This window comes from Sus scrofa, chromosome 9, assembly GCF_054392235.1.
Source record: "Sus scrofa isolate SSC_HxYL_T2T_F1_AM1 chromosome 9, Sscrofa_HxYL_maternal_Yorkshire_Landrace_v2.0, whole genome shotgun sequence".
Taxonomy (NCBI): Eukaryota; Metazoa; Chordata; class Mammalia; order Artiodactyla; family Suidae; genus Sus; species Sus scrofa.
Window position 1 is genome coordinate 56,245,979 of NC_139391.1, and position 16,451 is coordinate 56,262,429.

The 16,451-nt window shown below is 37.9% G+C and overlaps 1 protein-coding gene across 13 annotated transcripts in view; it reads right to left on the bottom strand.

The window, feature by feature from the left end:
• The window catches only part of ARHGAP32 (Rho GTPase activating protein 32), a 274,553-nt gene that overhangs the window by 66,480 nt on the left and 191,622 nt on the right, over positions 1-16,451 (bottom strand). For all 13 annotated transcript variants that reach the window (XM_084976599.1, XM_021063134.2, XM_084976601.1 and 10 more), the window contains one exon: positions 7,410-7,491. In XM_084976599.1, coding sequence (XP_084832725.1) covers positions 7,410-7,491 — 82 coding nt within the window. The remainder of the gene's footprint in view (positions 1-7,409; positions 7,492-16,451) is intronic.

Consider the following 16,451-nt stretch of genomic DNA (forward strand, 5'->3'; position numbering starts at 1 on the left):
AGGGCCGCACCCATGGCATGCAGAAAAGTTCCCAGGCTAGGGGTCAAATCGGAGCTGCAGCTGCTGCCCTACGCCACAGTCAGAGCAACACCAGATCTGACCCGTGTTTGTGACCTACATCACGGCTCTACAGGAACACTGGATGCTTAACCCACTGAGCGAGGCCAGGGAGGGCACTTGCGTCCTCATGGATCCCAGGTGGGTTTGTTACCGCTGAGTCACAATGGCAACTCCCCCAGGGCTTTAAATGACTTACCTTTAATCTTCAAAACCATCTTGCCTCACTTCTTAGGTAAAGAAACTAAAAATGAGAGAAGCCAAATGACATGCACATGGACAGTAAAATGTGGCACAGGGATTAAAACTCAAGGCTGGGGCCTGTGCTCCCACCTCTCTGTGCTGCTTTTCATAGGGACATAAATGAAATAAAATATCTACATCAAATCTACTGTCACAAAACAACTATTTTACGGAGAGTTTGCATTAAGAAAGACTCGAAGAAATTACCTATTTGGACAGGATGGAGTTAAGGGGAAGTAATACATGGCCATTGCAAAGGAGTTGAACAATACACAAGCAAACAGAAAAAAATGAAATGTCTCTTGCTAGACCCACAATCCTAGTCCCCTTTCCAGTTAGTATGTATCCTCCTTGATCCTCTTCTATGAGTTTACAATGCGATTACACTGCTCTGTGATTTGCTTTTTCATTAAACAATACATCACAGAAACACTCCCCGGGTTAGCACACATACCTCCACATCATGTCTTTTGAGGGCTGCAGAGTATTTCGCAACATACAAGTATAAAAATCTACTTTGAAAGTATAATCTCCAACATTTGTATATTAAAGCAATACTGAAAAGAATATTCCCCTGGGGTGGAAGTACATTTTAAAAACGCACAGTGACTAATTCAAAAATGACAAAGGACTTGAATAGATACTCCTCCAAAGAAGATGTACACATGGAAAATAAGCACATGAAAAGATGCTCAACATCATGACATTTCTGGGTAATCACCACCTAGATCAACAGAATATTACTGGTATTTCAGAATCCTCTCTCCCACCCATCCTAATCATCTGTCTGCTCTTTCCTCTCCAAAGGTGACCACTGTCCAAACTCGAACACCACAGAACATTCTTGAACTCTTCAATTTTGAATTGTCTCTTGGGGGGGGGGGGGTGCTGCACCCATGGCATGCGGAAGTTCCTGGGTTAGGGATCAAACTCACGTCACAGCAGTAACCAGAGCCACAGCAGTGACAACACTGGATCCTTAACCCACTGAGCCATCAGGGAACTCTTAAACTCTCTTTGTATGTATGTATATATGAAATGATACAGTATAACCATATATATATATCAGGCTTCTCTCATTCAATATTTTTGTGAGGTTCTTCCATGTTGCTGCACATATAGCCATGACTCATTTCATTTTCACGGGTGTAGAGGAATCCACTGAAGGAATGTGCCTTCATTTATCCCATTATGGACATACCTTTGAGTTTTTCTAGTTTTTTGACAATTAGGAATAAGGCTGCTATGAACATTCTATATGTACACCTGAGTGGAACTGCTGCATCGCAAGGAACACATATGTCATACTTGGTAAGTAATGCCAAACAATGTGTGTCCCACATTACCCTCCCCTGGCAGTGTATGGAAATTCCTACTGATTTACATCCTTGCCAATTTTTGGTATTATTACTCTTAAATTTTCATCATTCTGGGGTCTGTTTTGGAAAGTTAAAAAGGTTTTATTTATTTTACTTTATTTTGTCTTTTTAGGGCCACAAGTGAGGCATATTGGTAGTTTCCAGGCTAGGGGTCAAACTGGAGCTGCAGCTGCTGGCCTACGCCTCAGCCACAGCAATGCTAGATCAGAGCCACATCTGCGACCTACACCAGAGCTCACGGCAATGCCAGATCCTTAACCCACTGAGTGAGGCCAGGGATCAAACCCATGTCCTTATGGATATATGTCGAGCTCGTTACCACTGAGCCACAATGGGAACTCCTAAAAAAGGTTTTAATTTGCATTTCCCTAACGACTAATGATGTGGAACATCTTGTCATCTGCTTACTCAGCATTTTGATATTTGTTATATCACTCAATTAAAAAAATCAGTTCATCTGTCCTTTTCTTACTGATTCTTCACATAATTTGGCTACATGACCTTTGTTAGATATGTGTACTGCAAACATCTCACTTTGCGATTTGCCTTTTTTTACGATCTTAATAGCATATTATGATGACATTCTGAACTCAAGTTTAATGATTAAGTTTTTCAGTTATGATTACTGCTTTATGTCTAACCACAGATCATGAAAATAGGTCACGAAGATATTCTATAGCATTCTCTTCGGAAAGTTTTGTTTTACCTTTCATACACAGATAATTCGCCTGGGAAGGATTTTATGTATGAAGCTAAATAAGGACTATATATATATACATATATATGTGTGTGTGTATATATATATATATATATATCTCACCTATCCAGGTGACCCAGTGTTACCTAGACCTTATTGAGATGACTGTTTTTTTCACAATGCTCTGCAGGGCATCAATCAAGCATCTATGTGTATGCAGGTTTGTTTCTGGACTCTATTCTTTTCTACTGTTCTATTTGTCTATCCTTGCATCAGTATCAATGTCCTAATTAGTGAAACTGTAACAATAAGTTGTGATATCTATCTATTATAGTACATTTCCCACTTTTTTGTTCTTCAAAATCCTCTTGGGTATTTTGGGTCCTGCATTTCCATACAAATTTCAGAATCAATTCAGAATCAGTTGTCAATTTTGACAAAAATCCTAACTCAAAACTTGGGGCATTATTAGCAACTCTGTCCACTGGGCTTTGACCTCCATTTTTCGCCATGATTTTTCTCTATTCCATCAACTGGGATAAGGTCTCCATGTACTGGGGTCACTTCTCTGGATTTCCTTCTTCTGCTTCATCTTAGCTCAGTAATTGTTTACTACTTGTTAACCCTCCAGTGCTTCAGAGAGACATTATATTTTTATATGTGATCCCAATTTTCTAACTGTTCTCAGAGGGAAGGTTTGCCTAAATTCCCTGGTCCTTCATTTTTAGAAGCTCATGTCTCAAAAGTAAGCTTTGCTTTTCTTCTCTCCTCACCCACTCTCCACCTTCCTCCCTCCCCTAACGCCTCTCTTTCTTTTTTTCTGGAAGGAGAGGTGGATTACGTGGGAAGATGAGAGATTCCACCATGGGAATTATAAAAAAGACCAAATGCTGATCCTAGAAACAAAGTACCTGCTATGAGAATGGAAGAATTCATTAGATGGGTTGAAGAGAAGCTGGTACAGAGGGAAGACTCAGTGAGCTTTGAGAGGTCAGCAGAAAGTACCAAGTTGGAGAAAGAACACGTGAGACATCATCAGAGACGTCACTGCTGTGTGAAGGAGGAGGAAGAGAGAAAGACGCAAAGGAAATATTTGAGGAGATAACAGCTGAGAACACTGAAAACTTGAAGATAGATACCAATAAACAGATCCAACTGCTCAGTAAACTCCAAGCAGGATAAACAAAGAAATCCGCGTGTGCTTCCTTCCTCTTCCTCCCACCTCAGCCTCATCTTCCATCAAACCAGAACCTGTGGGGATTGAACTAAATGCCAGTTTCTTGGAGACAAGCTTCTGTCTTTCATGCTCTTTTCTTTCCTCTTCTTCTCTCTCTCTCACACACGCACACATTCTTTTCCTTAAGGCGCCATGAATACATGCTATCCTGGTAGGACATGGTGACTCATTAATTTTATTTTTACATACACAAATAATTGGACATATTGAGAATACGAAGAAGAGTTCCAAGGGGAAGATTTCCCCTATTGCCCCCTTGTTGTGTAATAATATAAGGAGCTTTAAATTACACTCTCAAGCTATAGCTGTATCTTTCAGATTTGGCATCTAACGGTGACAGATGGCAATGTTAAAAATAAATAGAACATTCAAGTTATTTGTACTGCAGGCAAAGACAGTTTTAAAGTGTGAAACAAGCCTGAGGCAGATAGAATTTATATCATCCTTTTCAAAATGTATTCAGAATGCACATTTCCCAATGTCAACCCTGTAACGCTGCTCACAAAGATAAAATATTAGCTTTCGAAGGTATGCTATCATTATATGTCATTACTAATTTAGAGTTAATTCCATACAAGTCTCTTAATAAATAGAACTATCAATAACTCATTAACTTTCTTGAATTCTAAAAGTTCTAGAGGTTATCACTATTAGAAATTCACTTTCACATTCAGTACATGAGGAAGCATTTAACTGATACAATTTAATACCAATATTAAGCTAACTCTTAAGAACAGTGTACAGTATAACTCTGAGGCAAAATGATCAAAGATGAGACTTCCTAATCAATACAAGTTAAGCTTATACAGCAGAAATAAAAATAATGTGCAAGAAATAACAATAAATTTTGGATGCTACATTTTAATAACTTTAAAAGAGTGACCACAAAAATTCATGATCATCTCAACAGATGGATAAAAAGTATCTGACAAAATCCAACACCCTTTTACAATAAAATCATTCAACAAATTAAGGATCGAAGGGTACTTTGTCAACCTGATAAAAGGCATCTGTGAAAACCCCACAGTTAACATCTCACTTAATGGTGAACAACTACATGCTTTCTTCTAAGATCAGGAATAAGACAAAGATGACTGTTCTCAAAACTTCTATTCAACACTGTAATATCTCCAGGGAAATGGGCAAGAAAAAGAAATATAAAACATCCAGATTAGCAAGAACTAAACATATCTCTATTCATAGATGACATGATCTTATATTTACAGAATGTCCCAAAGAATCTATTAAAGAAAACTACCAGAACTATTAAACATTTCAACAAGGTTTCAGGATATACGGTTAATATACAAAACTTAATTGTATTTCTATGCTTTTGGAATGAACCATAAGAAAACAAAATGAAGAAAACAATTCCACTTATAAAAGCATTGAAAAGAATAAAAATAAATTTAACAATAGTTATGCAAAACTTATATTCTAAAAAAACACTACAAAATGTTGAATGAAATTAAAAGTCTAAACAAAATGGAAAAACATCCCATAATTAAAGACTGGAAGACTTAATAAATACTGACAAGAAGGTAATACTTCCAAAATTGATATATAGTCTCAATAAATCCCTATCGGAATTTCAGCTAACTTCTCTGTAGAAACTGACAAGTTGATTTTAAAATTCATATAGGATTGCAAGGAATCCAGAAAAGCCAAATTAATCCTGAAAAAGAATAAGGTAGGAGAACTTCCAAATGCAAAATTTAACTAAGCAAAGGTAATCAATACAGGATAGTACTGGCATAAGAATAGGCATAGTGATCAATGGAATAGAACTGAAAATCCAGAAATAAGCTCATGTGTCTAAGGTCAACAGATTTTCTACAAGGGACTCAAGTCAATTCAATGGGGAAGGAATAATCTTTTCAACAAATAGTTCTCAGACAACTGGATAGCCAATGGAGTTGGATCTCACGTCATACACAAAAACTAACACAAAATGGATCAGAGGCTGAAATCTAAGAACAAAAACTATCAACTTCTTAGAAGGAAATATAGAGTGACCTTGAATTAAGCAATGTCTTCTTATTTAAGACATCAAAAGTATAAGGGACAAAAGAAAAAACAAATGGAACTTCATCAAAATTAAAAAAAATTATGTTTCAGTAGACATCATCAAGAAAAAGACAAACCACAGAATGTGAGAAAATATTTGCAAATCATATTATTTGATAAAGGATTTTTACCTGGAATAAATAAAGAACACTTGTAACTCAATAATAAAAAGACAAGCCATTTTTTTAAAAAAAGGACAAAGGATCTGAACAGACATTTCTCCAAAGATATACAATTAGGTAATAATACATAAAAATGACCAGCTATGGGGAAATGCAAATCGAAACCACCAAGATGTATCATTCCATACCAAGACAGCAATAACCATACGAACAGTATCAAGAGGACTGAGCAACTGGAATTCTCATATACATTGCTGGTTGGATTGCAAAACAGTACAGCTACTTTGTAACACAGTTTGGGAGCTCCTCAGAAGGCTGAACATAGTTACCTTTATGACCCAGCAATTCAACTCTTAGATATATACCAAGAGATGAAAACATACCTCCATACAAAAACTTGTACGCCAATTATTACACTAAACATAATGGCCCCAAAGGGCAACCCAAAGTGAATGGATAGAATAAACATTATTTTATCCACACAATGGAATATTATTTAGCCACAAGAAAGAATGGAAGCACTGATACATGGATGAACCTTGAAAACATTATACTAAGTGAAAGAAGCCGGTCACGAAAGACTATAAATTGCATGATTCCATTTGTGTGAAATGTCTAGAAGAGAGAAATCTACAAAGACAGAAAGTAGATTAGTAGTTGCTCAGGACTGGGGGGAAGGGAGAGGTTAGGGTTGCTAATTGGTAAAGGATTTTCTTAAGTTATTATATCATATTTTCAAAAGGAAAGAAACTTATAGTCACCACAACCACTAAAGAATGAGTAAGTACTTACTCAGAAAGGTTTTTTTTTTTATGTTTAATAAATTTACCCCTCAAAAGATGACTTAACAGAGGATAAAAATGCCTTGAAAGGAGACTGAGAATCCTGGGGTGAGGGTGGAGAGGGGAGAGGGTAGGTAATACAACTAGGAGAAATAAATTGATTGCTACCTCCTCCTTCCAAAATCTTTCAGTCTTTGCTTTTACTCTTCTCAAAAATTTACATCATGTTAGAAAGTTCTAGATGAGGTATTTCGTAGGATTTGTCCAGATTAAATCACCCCACTAAAAAGAAATATTTCCATATGTTTCATTTTTACCCCCTGTAATACATCGCTTTACATATTTGTAAAATACTTCGCATACTTACACAGCACTGTAAATATACTATATAAATAATAAGAAAGGGTGTTTACAACAGTTTCGATGTTCACAGGCACCGATGAAATATACATTCCCTTCATTTATTAATTTTCAACTAATCATACTATCTCTCATCAGCTTTTTAAACTGGGGATTCTCTTTTATCATTTTATTCATTAATAAGCTATATTCCTATTATAGAATTGTAAAAGCAAAAAATAAGAAAGCTTAATGGGGCAAGTCATTCTTAAAATTGTCTAAAATTTTGAACGTAGGTAAACCTTCGTGAAATAATCAATAGAGAAAAAAGAATATGTTAAAATCCAAACCCCATAAAATTAAGAATGCATATTATGACAATAAATGCAAAGAATAGCTAAACAAGCTATGTGCCTGACTGGAAGAGAAAATGTGTTATCTTTAAGCAGCTGATAAATAACCACACTAAGGAAAAAGCGTACTCACCTGGTTTTGGCACTGAGTTGGTCACTGACTGGGGGACTTTCTGATTGATTAACTCAACACAGTGTCCAGGGAAGAGTCCCACCTAAAGAAGAGAAGCAGTAAGGAGAGGATTCTAAACCAGAGAACAGACCAGCGTGAACACTGCCAATCCAGTTCCAGTAATGTGCTCCGCAGCCCCTCCCAATGATTCTGTTATTCCAAGACTCTAAATCACAGATGATGCCAATTACATAAACAAATAATAAAACAATCTGTTGCTATGAGTATATAGAGTTATGTGTTTTATTTGTCTAAATATCTAAGTCTGCTTTTCTAGTTGGAGCTTTTAACCTCCAAAACTTTTTTAGGCTTAATATTTAGGCTGATACCAAGCTATGCATGATGCAAGAGGTATAATTTATACCTCTTAATAATTTACTTTGCTGAAACTTCAGTCGAGCTGTGTTCACATCTCTACTGCCAACGTTCACGTTGACTGACTTCTCTATGGTTTTTTTAAAAGTCAACCCTAAACCACATTCAGATTGTGAATTTTCCCTTCATTCTCACAGATTCCATGAAAAATGACAAAACTAAAATAAACTGGTGGAACAATTGCTCACTTAAAATCCTGGAGTTCACTGTTGCTAAGGAGCCAGTAGTGCATGGATAGAGAAGTGGGAAAGCAAGAGAGAAAGCAGCCAATCTCAGCAGTGGTAACAGACTCCAGTTTTGAGAACACACCGATGTGACCTAAATGCAGACTCGCTCGAGGTGTAAGGTACACTCCCAAGGAGCAGTGCTAGGAAAGTACTGAGCTCCACATTGCCCAGAGACACTGTGGCCAAGAGAGTGAATACAGAGATAAAGGGCCGGGAGACAAATGGAAAAAAAGAAAGTTTTTTTTACCAATATTTATAGTTGTTTTCTTAGATAGGAATATAATTGGGCTGCCCAGCAGCAGATGTTAAAGCTGAAACAAGAAAACTACATCACTTTGTACATCTTTCTGTTGACAGACTCTGGGGAAGAAAGGAATTGTCTTCCAAGAGTATGATTCATCATGAAGTTCTGAACTGTATAATTTCCATCTGTGTGGGATTATTTTCACATACTCATTTGCTGCAGTCTTTTTTTTTTTTTCTTTTTTGGCCGCACCCATGGCATGCAGCAATACCAGGGCTAGGGATTGAACCCAAGCCACGGCGCTAACATTGCTGGATCCTTAACCCGCTAAGTCACAAGGAAATCCCTCATCTGAAGCATTCTTACTTCAATTTCTTTTCTTTTTTAATTTTTTCTCTTTTGTCTTTTTGGGGCTGTACCCTGCAGCATATGGAGGGTCCCAGGCTAGGGGTCTAATCGGAGCTGGAGTCAATGGCCTACACCACAGCCACAGCAATGCAGGATCCAAGCTGTGTCTGCAACCTACACCACAGCTCATGGCAATGCCGAATTCTTAACCCACTGAACAAGGCCAGGGATCAAACCCGCGTCCTCATGGATGCTAGTCGGGTTCATTACTGCTGAACCACGACGGGAACTCCTCTTACTTCAATTCAATCAATATTCTATAGTAGTTCTTAAAATTATGAAAATGTAACTAGTTATAATGAGCTGAAAGGGGGCTATTAACAAATCATCAGTTTTGTCTGAAAGATCTGAATCTGGGTCAAAGTCCTACATACACTGCCTTCCAAAACAAGGTTCTAAAATACTTGTTTTATTGGTAAAATTTTATACCATATTTTACTCAACTTCCTATTTAATTAATTTCTAACAAGTAGAAATTCTTCCAAGGTTGGATAGAACCAAATAAGAATCAACTGGAAAAACCTTTCTCCTTCTCTCTTACATAGATCAGTTATGTTGAGAGAACAAGTTAGGGTTACGTGTAGCCTCAAGAATAGGAGTGTCTGGATTCTCTTCCAAGTCTGCCACCTACTTGGCTGGGTTTCAACTTAGCCTCTATGTTTCAGTTTCTTCATCTAAACATAATAATATAGTACCTGACTCATAATGGGCTGTTATAAGAATTAAATGGATCAGTTATAATCAAAATGCATAAGTAATCACTTGTGAAACATTATCTATTATTTATTATCCCAGTGTATAGGCCATCAGAAGATGTGAAGGGCTCCAGTTTCCTTGCATGGATATGACATATAATACCTAACACCTTTTGCATGGATGGACTTATGTTTCCTCACTATCAAATACCATTCTTTCCAAAGAATTCTTTGGAAATTCTAATTCTTTTACAATTCATTAGAGTTCGAATTCATTTCAATTTATAAACATCTTCTGCAATTTGCTCTAGAGAAAAGGCCAGGTGTTAAACTTGGCCCCGCCCTTTTCCTAGGCTCTGTGATCTGGAGTAAACTGCTTAACCTCTGTTTCCTAATCTGTAAAAACAGAGACAACATAAGCTAACTCAACAATCTGTATGAAAACGCCTCGCCTACTTCTAAACTCAAGGATCTGTCTGCAAATATAACTAGTTTTCCATCACTTATTCACAAAGCTTAAAATGATCTTCTTTGGGGAACTTTATCATACACACTGGTTCCACGTGTACCTTTTAAATTTGTCTCAGTGTAGGAGTTCCCATCGTGGCTCAACGGTAAAAACCCAACTAGTATCCATGAGGATGTGGGTTTGATCCCTGGACTTGCTCAGTTAGGGATCCAGCATTGCCATGAGCTGTGGTGTAGGTTGCAGACGAGGCTCCGATCTGGCATTGCTGTGGCTGTGGCGTAGGCCGGCAGCTGCAGCTCAGATTCAACCCCTAGCCTGGGAACTTCCATACGCCATGGGTGCAGCTCAAGAAATAAATAAATATATAAATAAATGTCTCAGTGCATTAGGTTTAGGTATATGGGAGAAATGCCATTGTGTACCATGTAGAGGTCCACAGTAGGTTTATCTAATGCCTCGTTCCAATCCCTGCTCACTCTCCTTTTATGATAAAGGGCAATACTACTAAATATTAGCTAAACTAAATATTTCGTTTCCCAGACTTCTCGCACACAGGTGTAGCCAAAGCACCTGTGAAACAGCTCTCCTGTTATTATTCTCTTCTCCTTCTGCTATGTGTGCAGGTGTGAGAAGTGAATCTGCAGGAGCCATCATTTGACTTTAAAGAAAGGCCAAGAGGATCTTAGGGAAGTCTGCCTTGCATGAGTAAGCTGCTGGCTCAACTGCAGCAATGTTACCTTTTCTGTTCATTTTTATTTCTTGAAGCCAAAAGCACTCCTGACTGTAACTCTTCTAAATAAAAGTTAACAGTTTTACTTAAGAGTTAATTCTGTACATCTGCGAAAAGCAAATAGATTCTATTTTCCTATTTTAAAATTTCCATCATAAAAAGTGAAACTGTGTTCTGTTGAAAATATACACACAATGTAACTAACCCTAAAAGTATAGTTGAGTATTTATACTTTTCTGATGCATGCTTAAGCCAGAATTTCACCACGTATAAATAATTCTAATGAACTCAAAATGTCCAGTGTTAAAAGTGACTGGAACTCTGACAATATGATCTACAAAATATGTCATTCTTTTTCATGTATTCTTCTTCCTGTAGCAGTGGCATTTTCTAAAGTTCTTATTTGAATGGCTGGGAAGGGTGAAGGGAATTCAGTAATATTGGCAGGAGTCAAAATGAGCTTCTCCCCCAGGAAGAAGATGGCAAGAAAAGAAAAGATGAGCCTCTAGGGTCCATCAGGGTAGAGGAGTAGATGATAAAAATATAATAACGAAAGAAAAAGATAAGGCTGGAAATGAGTAGGGATGGGTTTAAAGGAGGGAGAGAGAGCCTTCAATTTGGTAGTTTTCCCTCAAATCTCTGAGGTAAAGTGAGAAGAAGCCAGAGATCCTGTTCTATCCCATGGTGTGCTGGTAAATGTTGAAAAACTGGCCCTTTAGGGGGAAAGTCCTGATTTATAGGATTTACCAGTGGCTGTGGTATAAACACAGCCACCACGGCTGGTTTCAAGATATCAATGTGTCTCCACTAAATACAGAGTTGAAAAGAGATGCAGCATAGCCTCTTAGGTAGTATTTATCCCCTATAGAACGCTAGATGGAAATAACCTCAGGAGCATAGATAACTGTTAAATATAGTAAAAATAATTGCCCAAAAGCTGTTAAGTATTTATTACCTTTGTTTTCAATACAATTCACTTAATTGTAAAGTTATATGCTTTAATTTTAACACTGGCTGTGTTTAACAAGTACACCACAAAATTCCTAAAAATTTTCCACCTGGCTCCAGCTCACCACTAATTTGTAGCTATATACTTGGCCTGGTGTTTCTGTCCTGCTTCTAACAGCTCCTGGGAACACGTTTCCCATAGCCTGACAAGTGAATGGCTCACTCTGACTAAGAGAAAAAGGTGAGAGGGAGAGGGAGCCGACTGCAATCTGATTCTTCTGATTCTCCTCTACCTTAAGGATACGCTCGAACTATGAGGAAGTCAGGTTTGGTTGCAAGAGTGAAGCTACTGAAAAAATATTTTGTTATAACTGAGAGAGAATTTTAGATAAGAAATGAATGCCATAAAGTGAGCCTAGAGCTTTGTTAACAGTGGGAATGGAAAGATACCATTGCTTAACGATGGGACCTAACCCTAACTATGTCTCTCTGAGGCAACCAATCAAAACCTAAAAAGGAATTTCAGAGTTCCCGTCATGGCTAGGAACAATGAGGTTGTGGGTTCGATCCTTGGCCTTGCTCAGTGGGTTGAGGATCCGGCATTGCCATGAACTGTGGTGTAGGTTGCAGACGCGGCCCGGATCTGGCATTGCTGTGGCTTTGGCGTAGGCCAGCAACTACAGCTCCGACTCGACCCCTAGCTTGGGAACCTCCATATGCCATGGGAGCGGCCCAAGAAATGGCAAAAAGACAAAAAAAAAAAAAAAAAAAAGGAATTTCAACATAAAAACAATGTGCTCATCACTGACTTGCAGGAAAATCCCCTCTTCTAATGGTTTATTCATTTAATTTATGGCACATGAAACTTTAGGGAAGTTAGCATAAAATATTGCTTTTATTAAGCTTAGTAGAGTACTGTTCTAAGACACATCACAGGTTTTTAAATAACTGGAACTATTTGGTTCCAGAGAGTTTCCAATTTTTTTCATTTTCTGACCACAACTTTCCATCTTCCCAGATATATACTTTTCGTACTCCGTGACAAGTGAAGTTCAAATTCAGAGACGCTGCCTCCTTTCCTTCCTATGGCTTCTGCCAAGGGTATCCACTCCCTTCTGACCTCCTAGTATGTACCCTACGAAGGATCATTTAAGCTTTTTAAAAATAGCAATGTCCTTTATTTCTCTGCAATATTAACCTTCTGGCACATCACTCTAGCAAAGTCCCAACCTAAATCAACATACTTCTCTACCTGCTAGTCTCAGAAACTCCCATCACTGAGGAGAGTAGAACCAATACAAATTCATGGTCTTCACCTAGAAACACCAGCTATTTTCTGCCCACTCCCCAACCTTGCTTCTAGAGAATCCACTCGTCTTCAAGGTCCCGGTCTAGTCTGACTTCCACACCCCCGGCCAACATCATCCCAGTACAGTTCATCAAACCACATGTTAACAAGTTAATCAGTCCGTCTCCTAAGATTTTGGAACTAAGTCTGGATCTTTATCTCTACTGAGTTGCTAGAACTAGGAAATATTTTCAAAATAAGAAAAAGGAGGATGAGACAAAAAGGCAGCATCTGATACTGCAATGAAAGAAGCAAAAACTGAAAGCAAAGTCCTTCAGTTCTTTACTTCCCAGATCCTGTTTCCATTTATGTGTGGGCCTAATAATTCTTGCACTGGGTTCTTGGAGATAGTCATGTTTATGTCATCTTCTCTCTTCACTCCCCTAAACCACACTGCTTCTGGCTTCTTTGTCTTATTTATACTGTTTTCTAGACCTTAACTGCCAGCTTCCTAATTTCTACTTTAAAAAAATATTACTTTTACAGGAGGATATACAGGTTTGAAACTCAGAAACAAGGTCAGAGATCAAGATATAAATTTGGGAGTTCAGCATATATGTGGTATTGAAACTGAGGGAGTGAACAAGAAAGTCTAGGACAAAGAATATAGGATAAGAAAGGATTCCAACCTCAGACTCTGAGGTCTAGTGGAGGAGGCCACACTATAAGAGAAGAGTGAAAAGAGAGGAGGCTAAGTGTACATCTCTCTCTCTCGCTCTCTCTCTCTTTTTTGTTTTTTTTTTTTTTTTTTTTTTTGGTCTTTTTGCCTTTTTTGTAGGGCTGCACTCATGGCATATGGAGGTTCCCAGGCTAGGGGTCCAATCGGAGCTGTGGCTGCGGCCTACACCAGAGCCACAGCAACGTGGGATCCGAGCCGAGACATCACAGCTCATGGCAATGCCCGATCCTTAACCCACTGAGCAAGGCCAGGGATCGAACCTGCAACCTTGTGGTTCCTGGTCAGATTCGTTAACCACTGAGCCATGACCGGAACTCCTAAGTGTACATCTCTTGATTGAGAGAAGAAAGTGTCAGAAGAGAAATCAAATACTGATGAGAGTTTAAGTAAGAGGAGTAATAAAGTATCAAAGTTTGCATCAAGCCAGAGACCACTAGTGACGTAAGAGAAGAAAACAGGTGAAGGGTTTAGGAACAGACTTGTCATAAGTAAATATAACAACTTAAAATCTAACCTGGATAGGAAGGCAAGTAAAGGCAAGAAGTGGGTGACAGCAGGAACTGAAAAGGCATACGGAATGATAGCACTGAGCATCATATTACATGCTGAGTGTCACTGCTTACAGTATAGAAAGTAACCAACAAATGAAACAGAAGTTCTGTTTCCAGTTAGCTCAATGAACAATCAAATAAGACAAAATTTTTAAATTTAAATTACTTTAAATTACTATACTATAAATTACTTTAAATTACTATACTATACTATACTAAATAAAATACTTACTGCTTTAAAATTTTAATTACTTTGGTTCCTGTTCCTTCCTAGAAGGAGTAAGAAGAGGTTGGAGAAGGCATTCTAAGCAGAAGGGCACACGGATGAAAAGAGTAACTTGTGCAATGGGGGAAATGGACAGTTAAATTTAGCTGGTATACTGAGTTTATAAACTAGAGGAATGGAAAGTAAGACTGGAAAAGTAGAATGGGGTCAAAGACCATGGATAGTCTTAAATATCATGATGGTTTGAAGTTTTCCTTCTCTTTCTGTGAAGAGGGACAGGAACCAGGACGTTTTAATAAGAAAACACCAGTAGCAGTGAGCTCTTTTCAGAGTAGAAGGAAGAGGGAAGTCAAGTAGCAGAAGACCACTTTAGGAACTTGCAACACAGACTAAGAGAGAAAATAAAAACCTATGGTATGCAGAAATGGCATGAAGAAGAAAGAAGGGTATAGAGCAGAAAAGACAGAAACTAACAATGGGATTAGATACACAAAAAGTTAAGTCAGATGCTTCTGAAGTCTTTTCTCATTTTTACTGAGGTGTAACTGACAAACAATAAACTGTGCATATTTAAAATGTGCATTTTGATAAATTCTGAGACCTGCAAAACTGTAACCACACTGGAAGTTATGAATACATTTCTCAAACTCCCAAATTTCCTTGTATTTCTTTGGAATCTCTTTCTCTCCCTGCCAGCCCCTATCCCTGCTCACTGGACAACCACTAACCCATTACTTTGCATTTCCTATAATTTTATAGAAGAGAGTCATACAGAATGCACTCTTATATTGTCTGTTTTCCTTCATTCAGCATAACTATTTTGAGAATCATGCATGTTGCTGTTTTATTAATAATTCATTTCTTTCTGTGCCTGACTAACACTCTATGGTACAGACACCACCACTTGTTTATCCATTAATCTTCTGCTGATGAGCAGTCTGTGTCGTTTCCAGCTTTGGGGGCCACTAAACGTAAGGTTGCAATGAACAGTCATGTGTGAGTTTCCAAATGAACACAGGCCTTCTGTTCTCTTGGATAAACACCTAAGAGTGGAATGGCTGGATCATGTCGTCGGTATATATTTAGGAAACTGACAAACTGTCAAACTGGTTGTAGCATCTTATATTTGCCCCTGTGCTGTGTCAGTGTTCTAATTCCTTCACACCCTCGCATTCTGAAAAACATGCAGCAATATTTCACCTTCATTTTAATTTGCATTTCTCTAATGATTACTGATGTTGAGCACTTCTTTATGTGTTTATATGCCATATATATTTTCAGTGAAGTGTCTGTTTCAATCTTTGCAACCACTCTTCTTTTTTTTTGCCATTCCCGTAGTATGTGGAAGTTTCCATGCCAGGGATCGAACCTGTGCCACAGCAGCCACCAGAGCCTGAGAATGCCAGATCCTTAACCAGCTGCACCAGAGTGGAATTCCAACCTCTACTATTTTAAAATTGAGTTATGTTTTCTTGTTGAGTTTTGAGAGTTCTTTATACATTCTGGCTACAAGTCCTTTATCAAATATAGTCATTGCAAATATTTTTCAGAGTCTGTCTTGTATCTTTTTATTCTCTTACGAGCAATGTCTTTCAAAGAGCAGAAGTGTTAAATTTGGATTAAATTCAATATATTATTTTATAAACTGTTCTTTTGATGATTGCATCTAAGAAATCTTTGCTTAATTCAAACTCACAAAAGTTTCTCCTATGTTTTCTTCTAGAAGTTTTACATTTGGGTACATGATCCATTTTCAGTTAATTTTTGCAAACGGTACAAGAAATAAATCGAAGGATTTCTGGAGGCATATGGATATCCAACTGTTCCAGCACCATTTGTAAAATAGACCATGTTTTCTTCACTGAACTGACTTTGAACCTCTGCTGAAAAATGAGTGGCCCGGGTATGTGCAGTTCTCTTCCTGGACTATTCTGTTCTCTGGATATACCTGTCTCTCTTTCTCCAAACGCCACACTCTCTGGGTGTTGCAGATTTATAGTGCAGACTTCAAATCAATCGGTGTTAGTTCTCTAACTCTGTTCTTCTTTTTCAAATTTGTTTTGGCTGTGTTCTTTTCAAGGTCCTTTGCATTTCCATATGAAC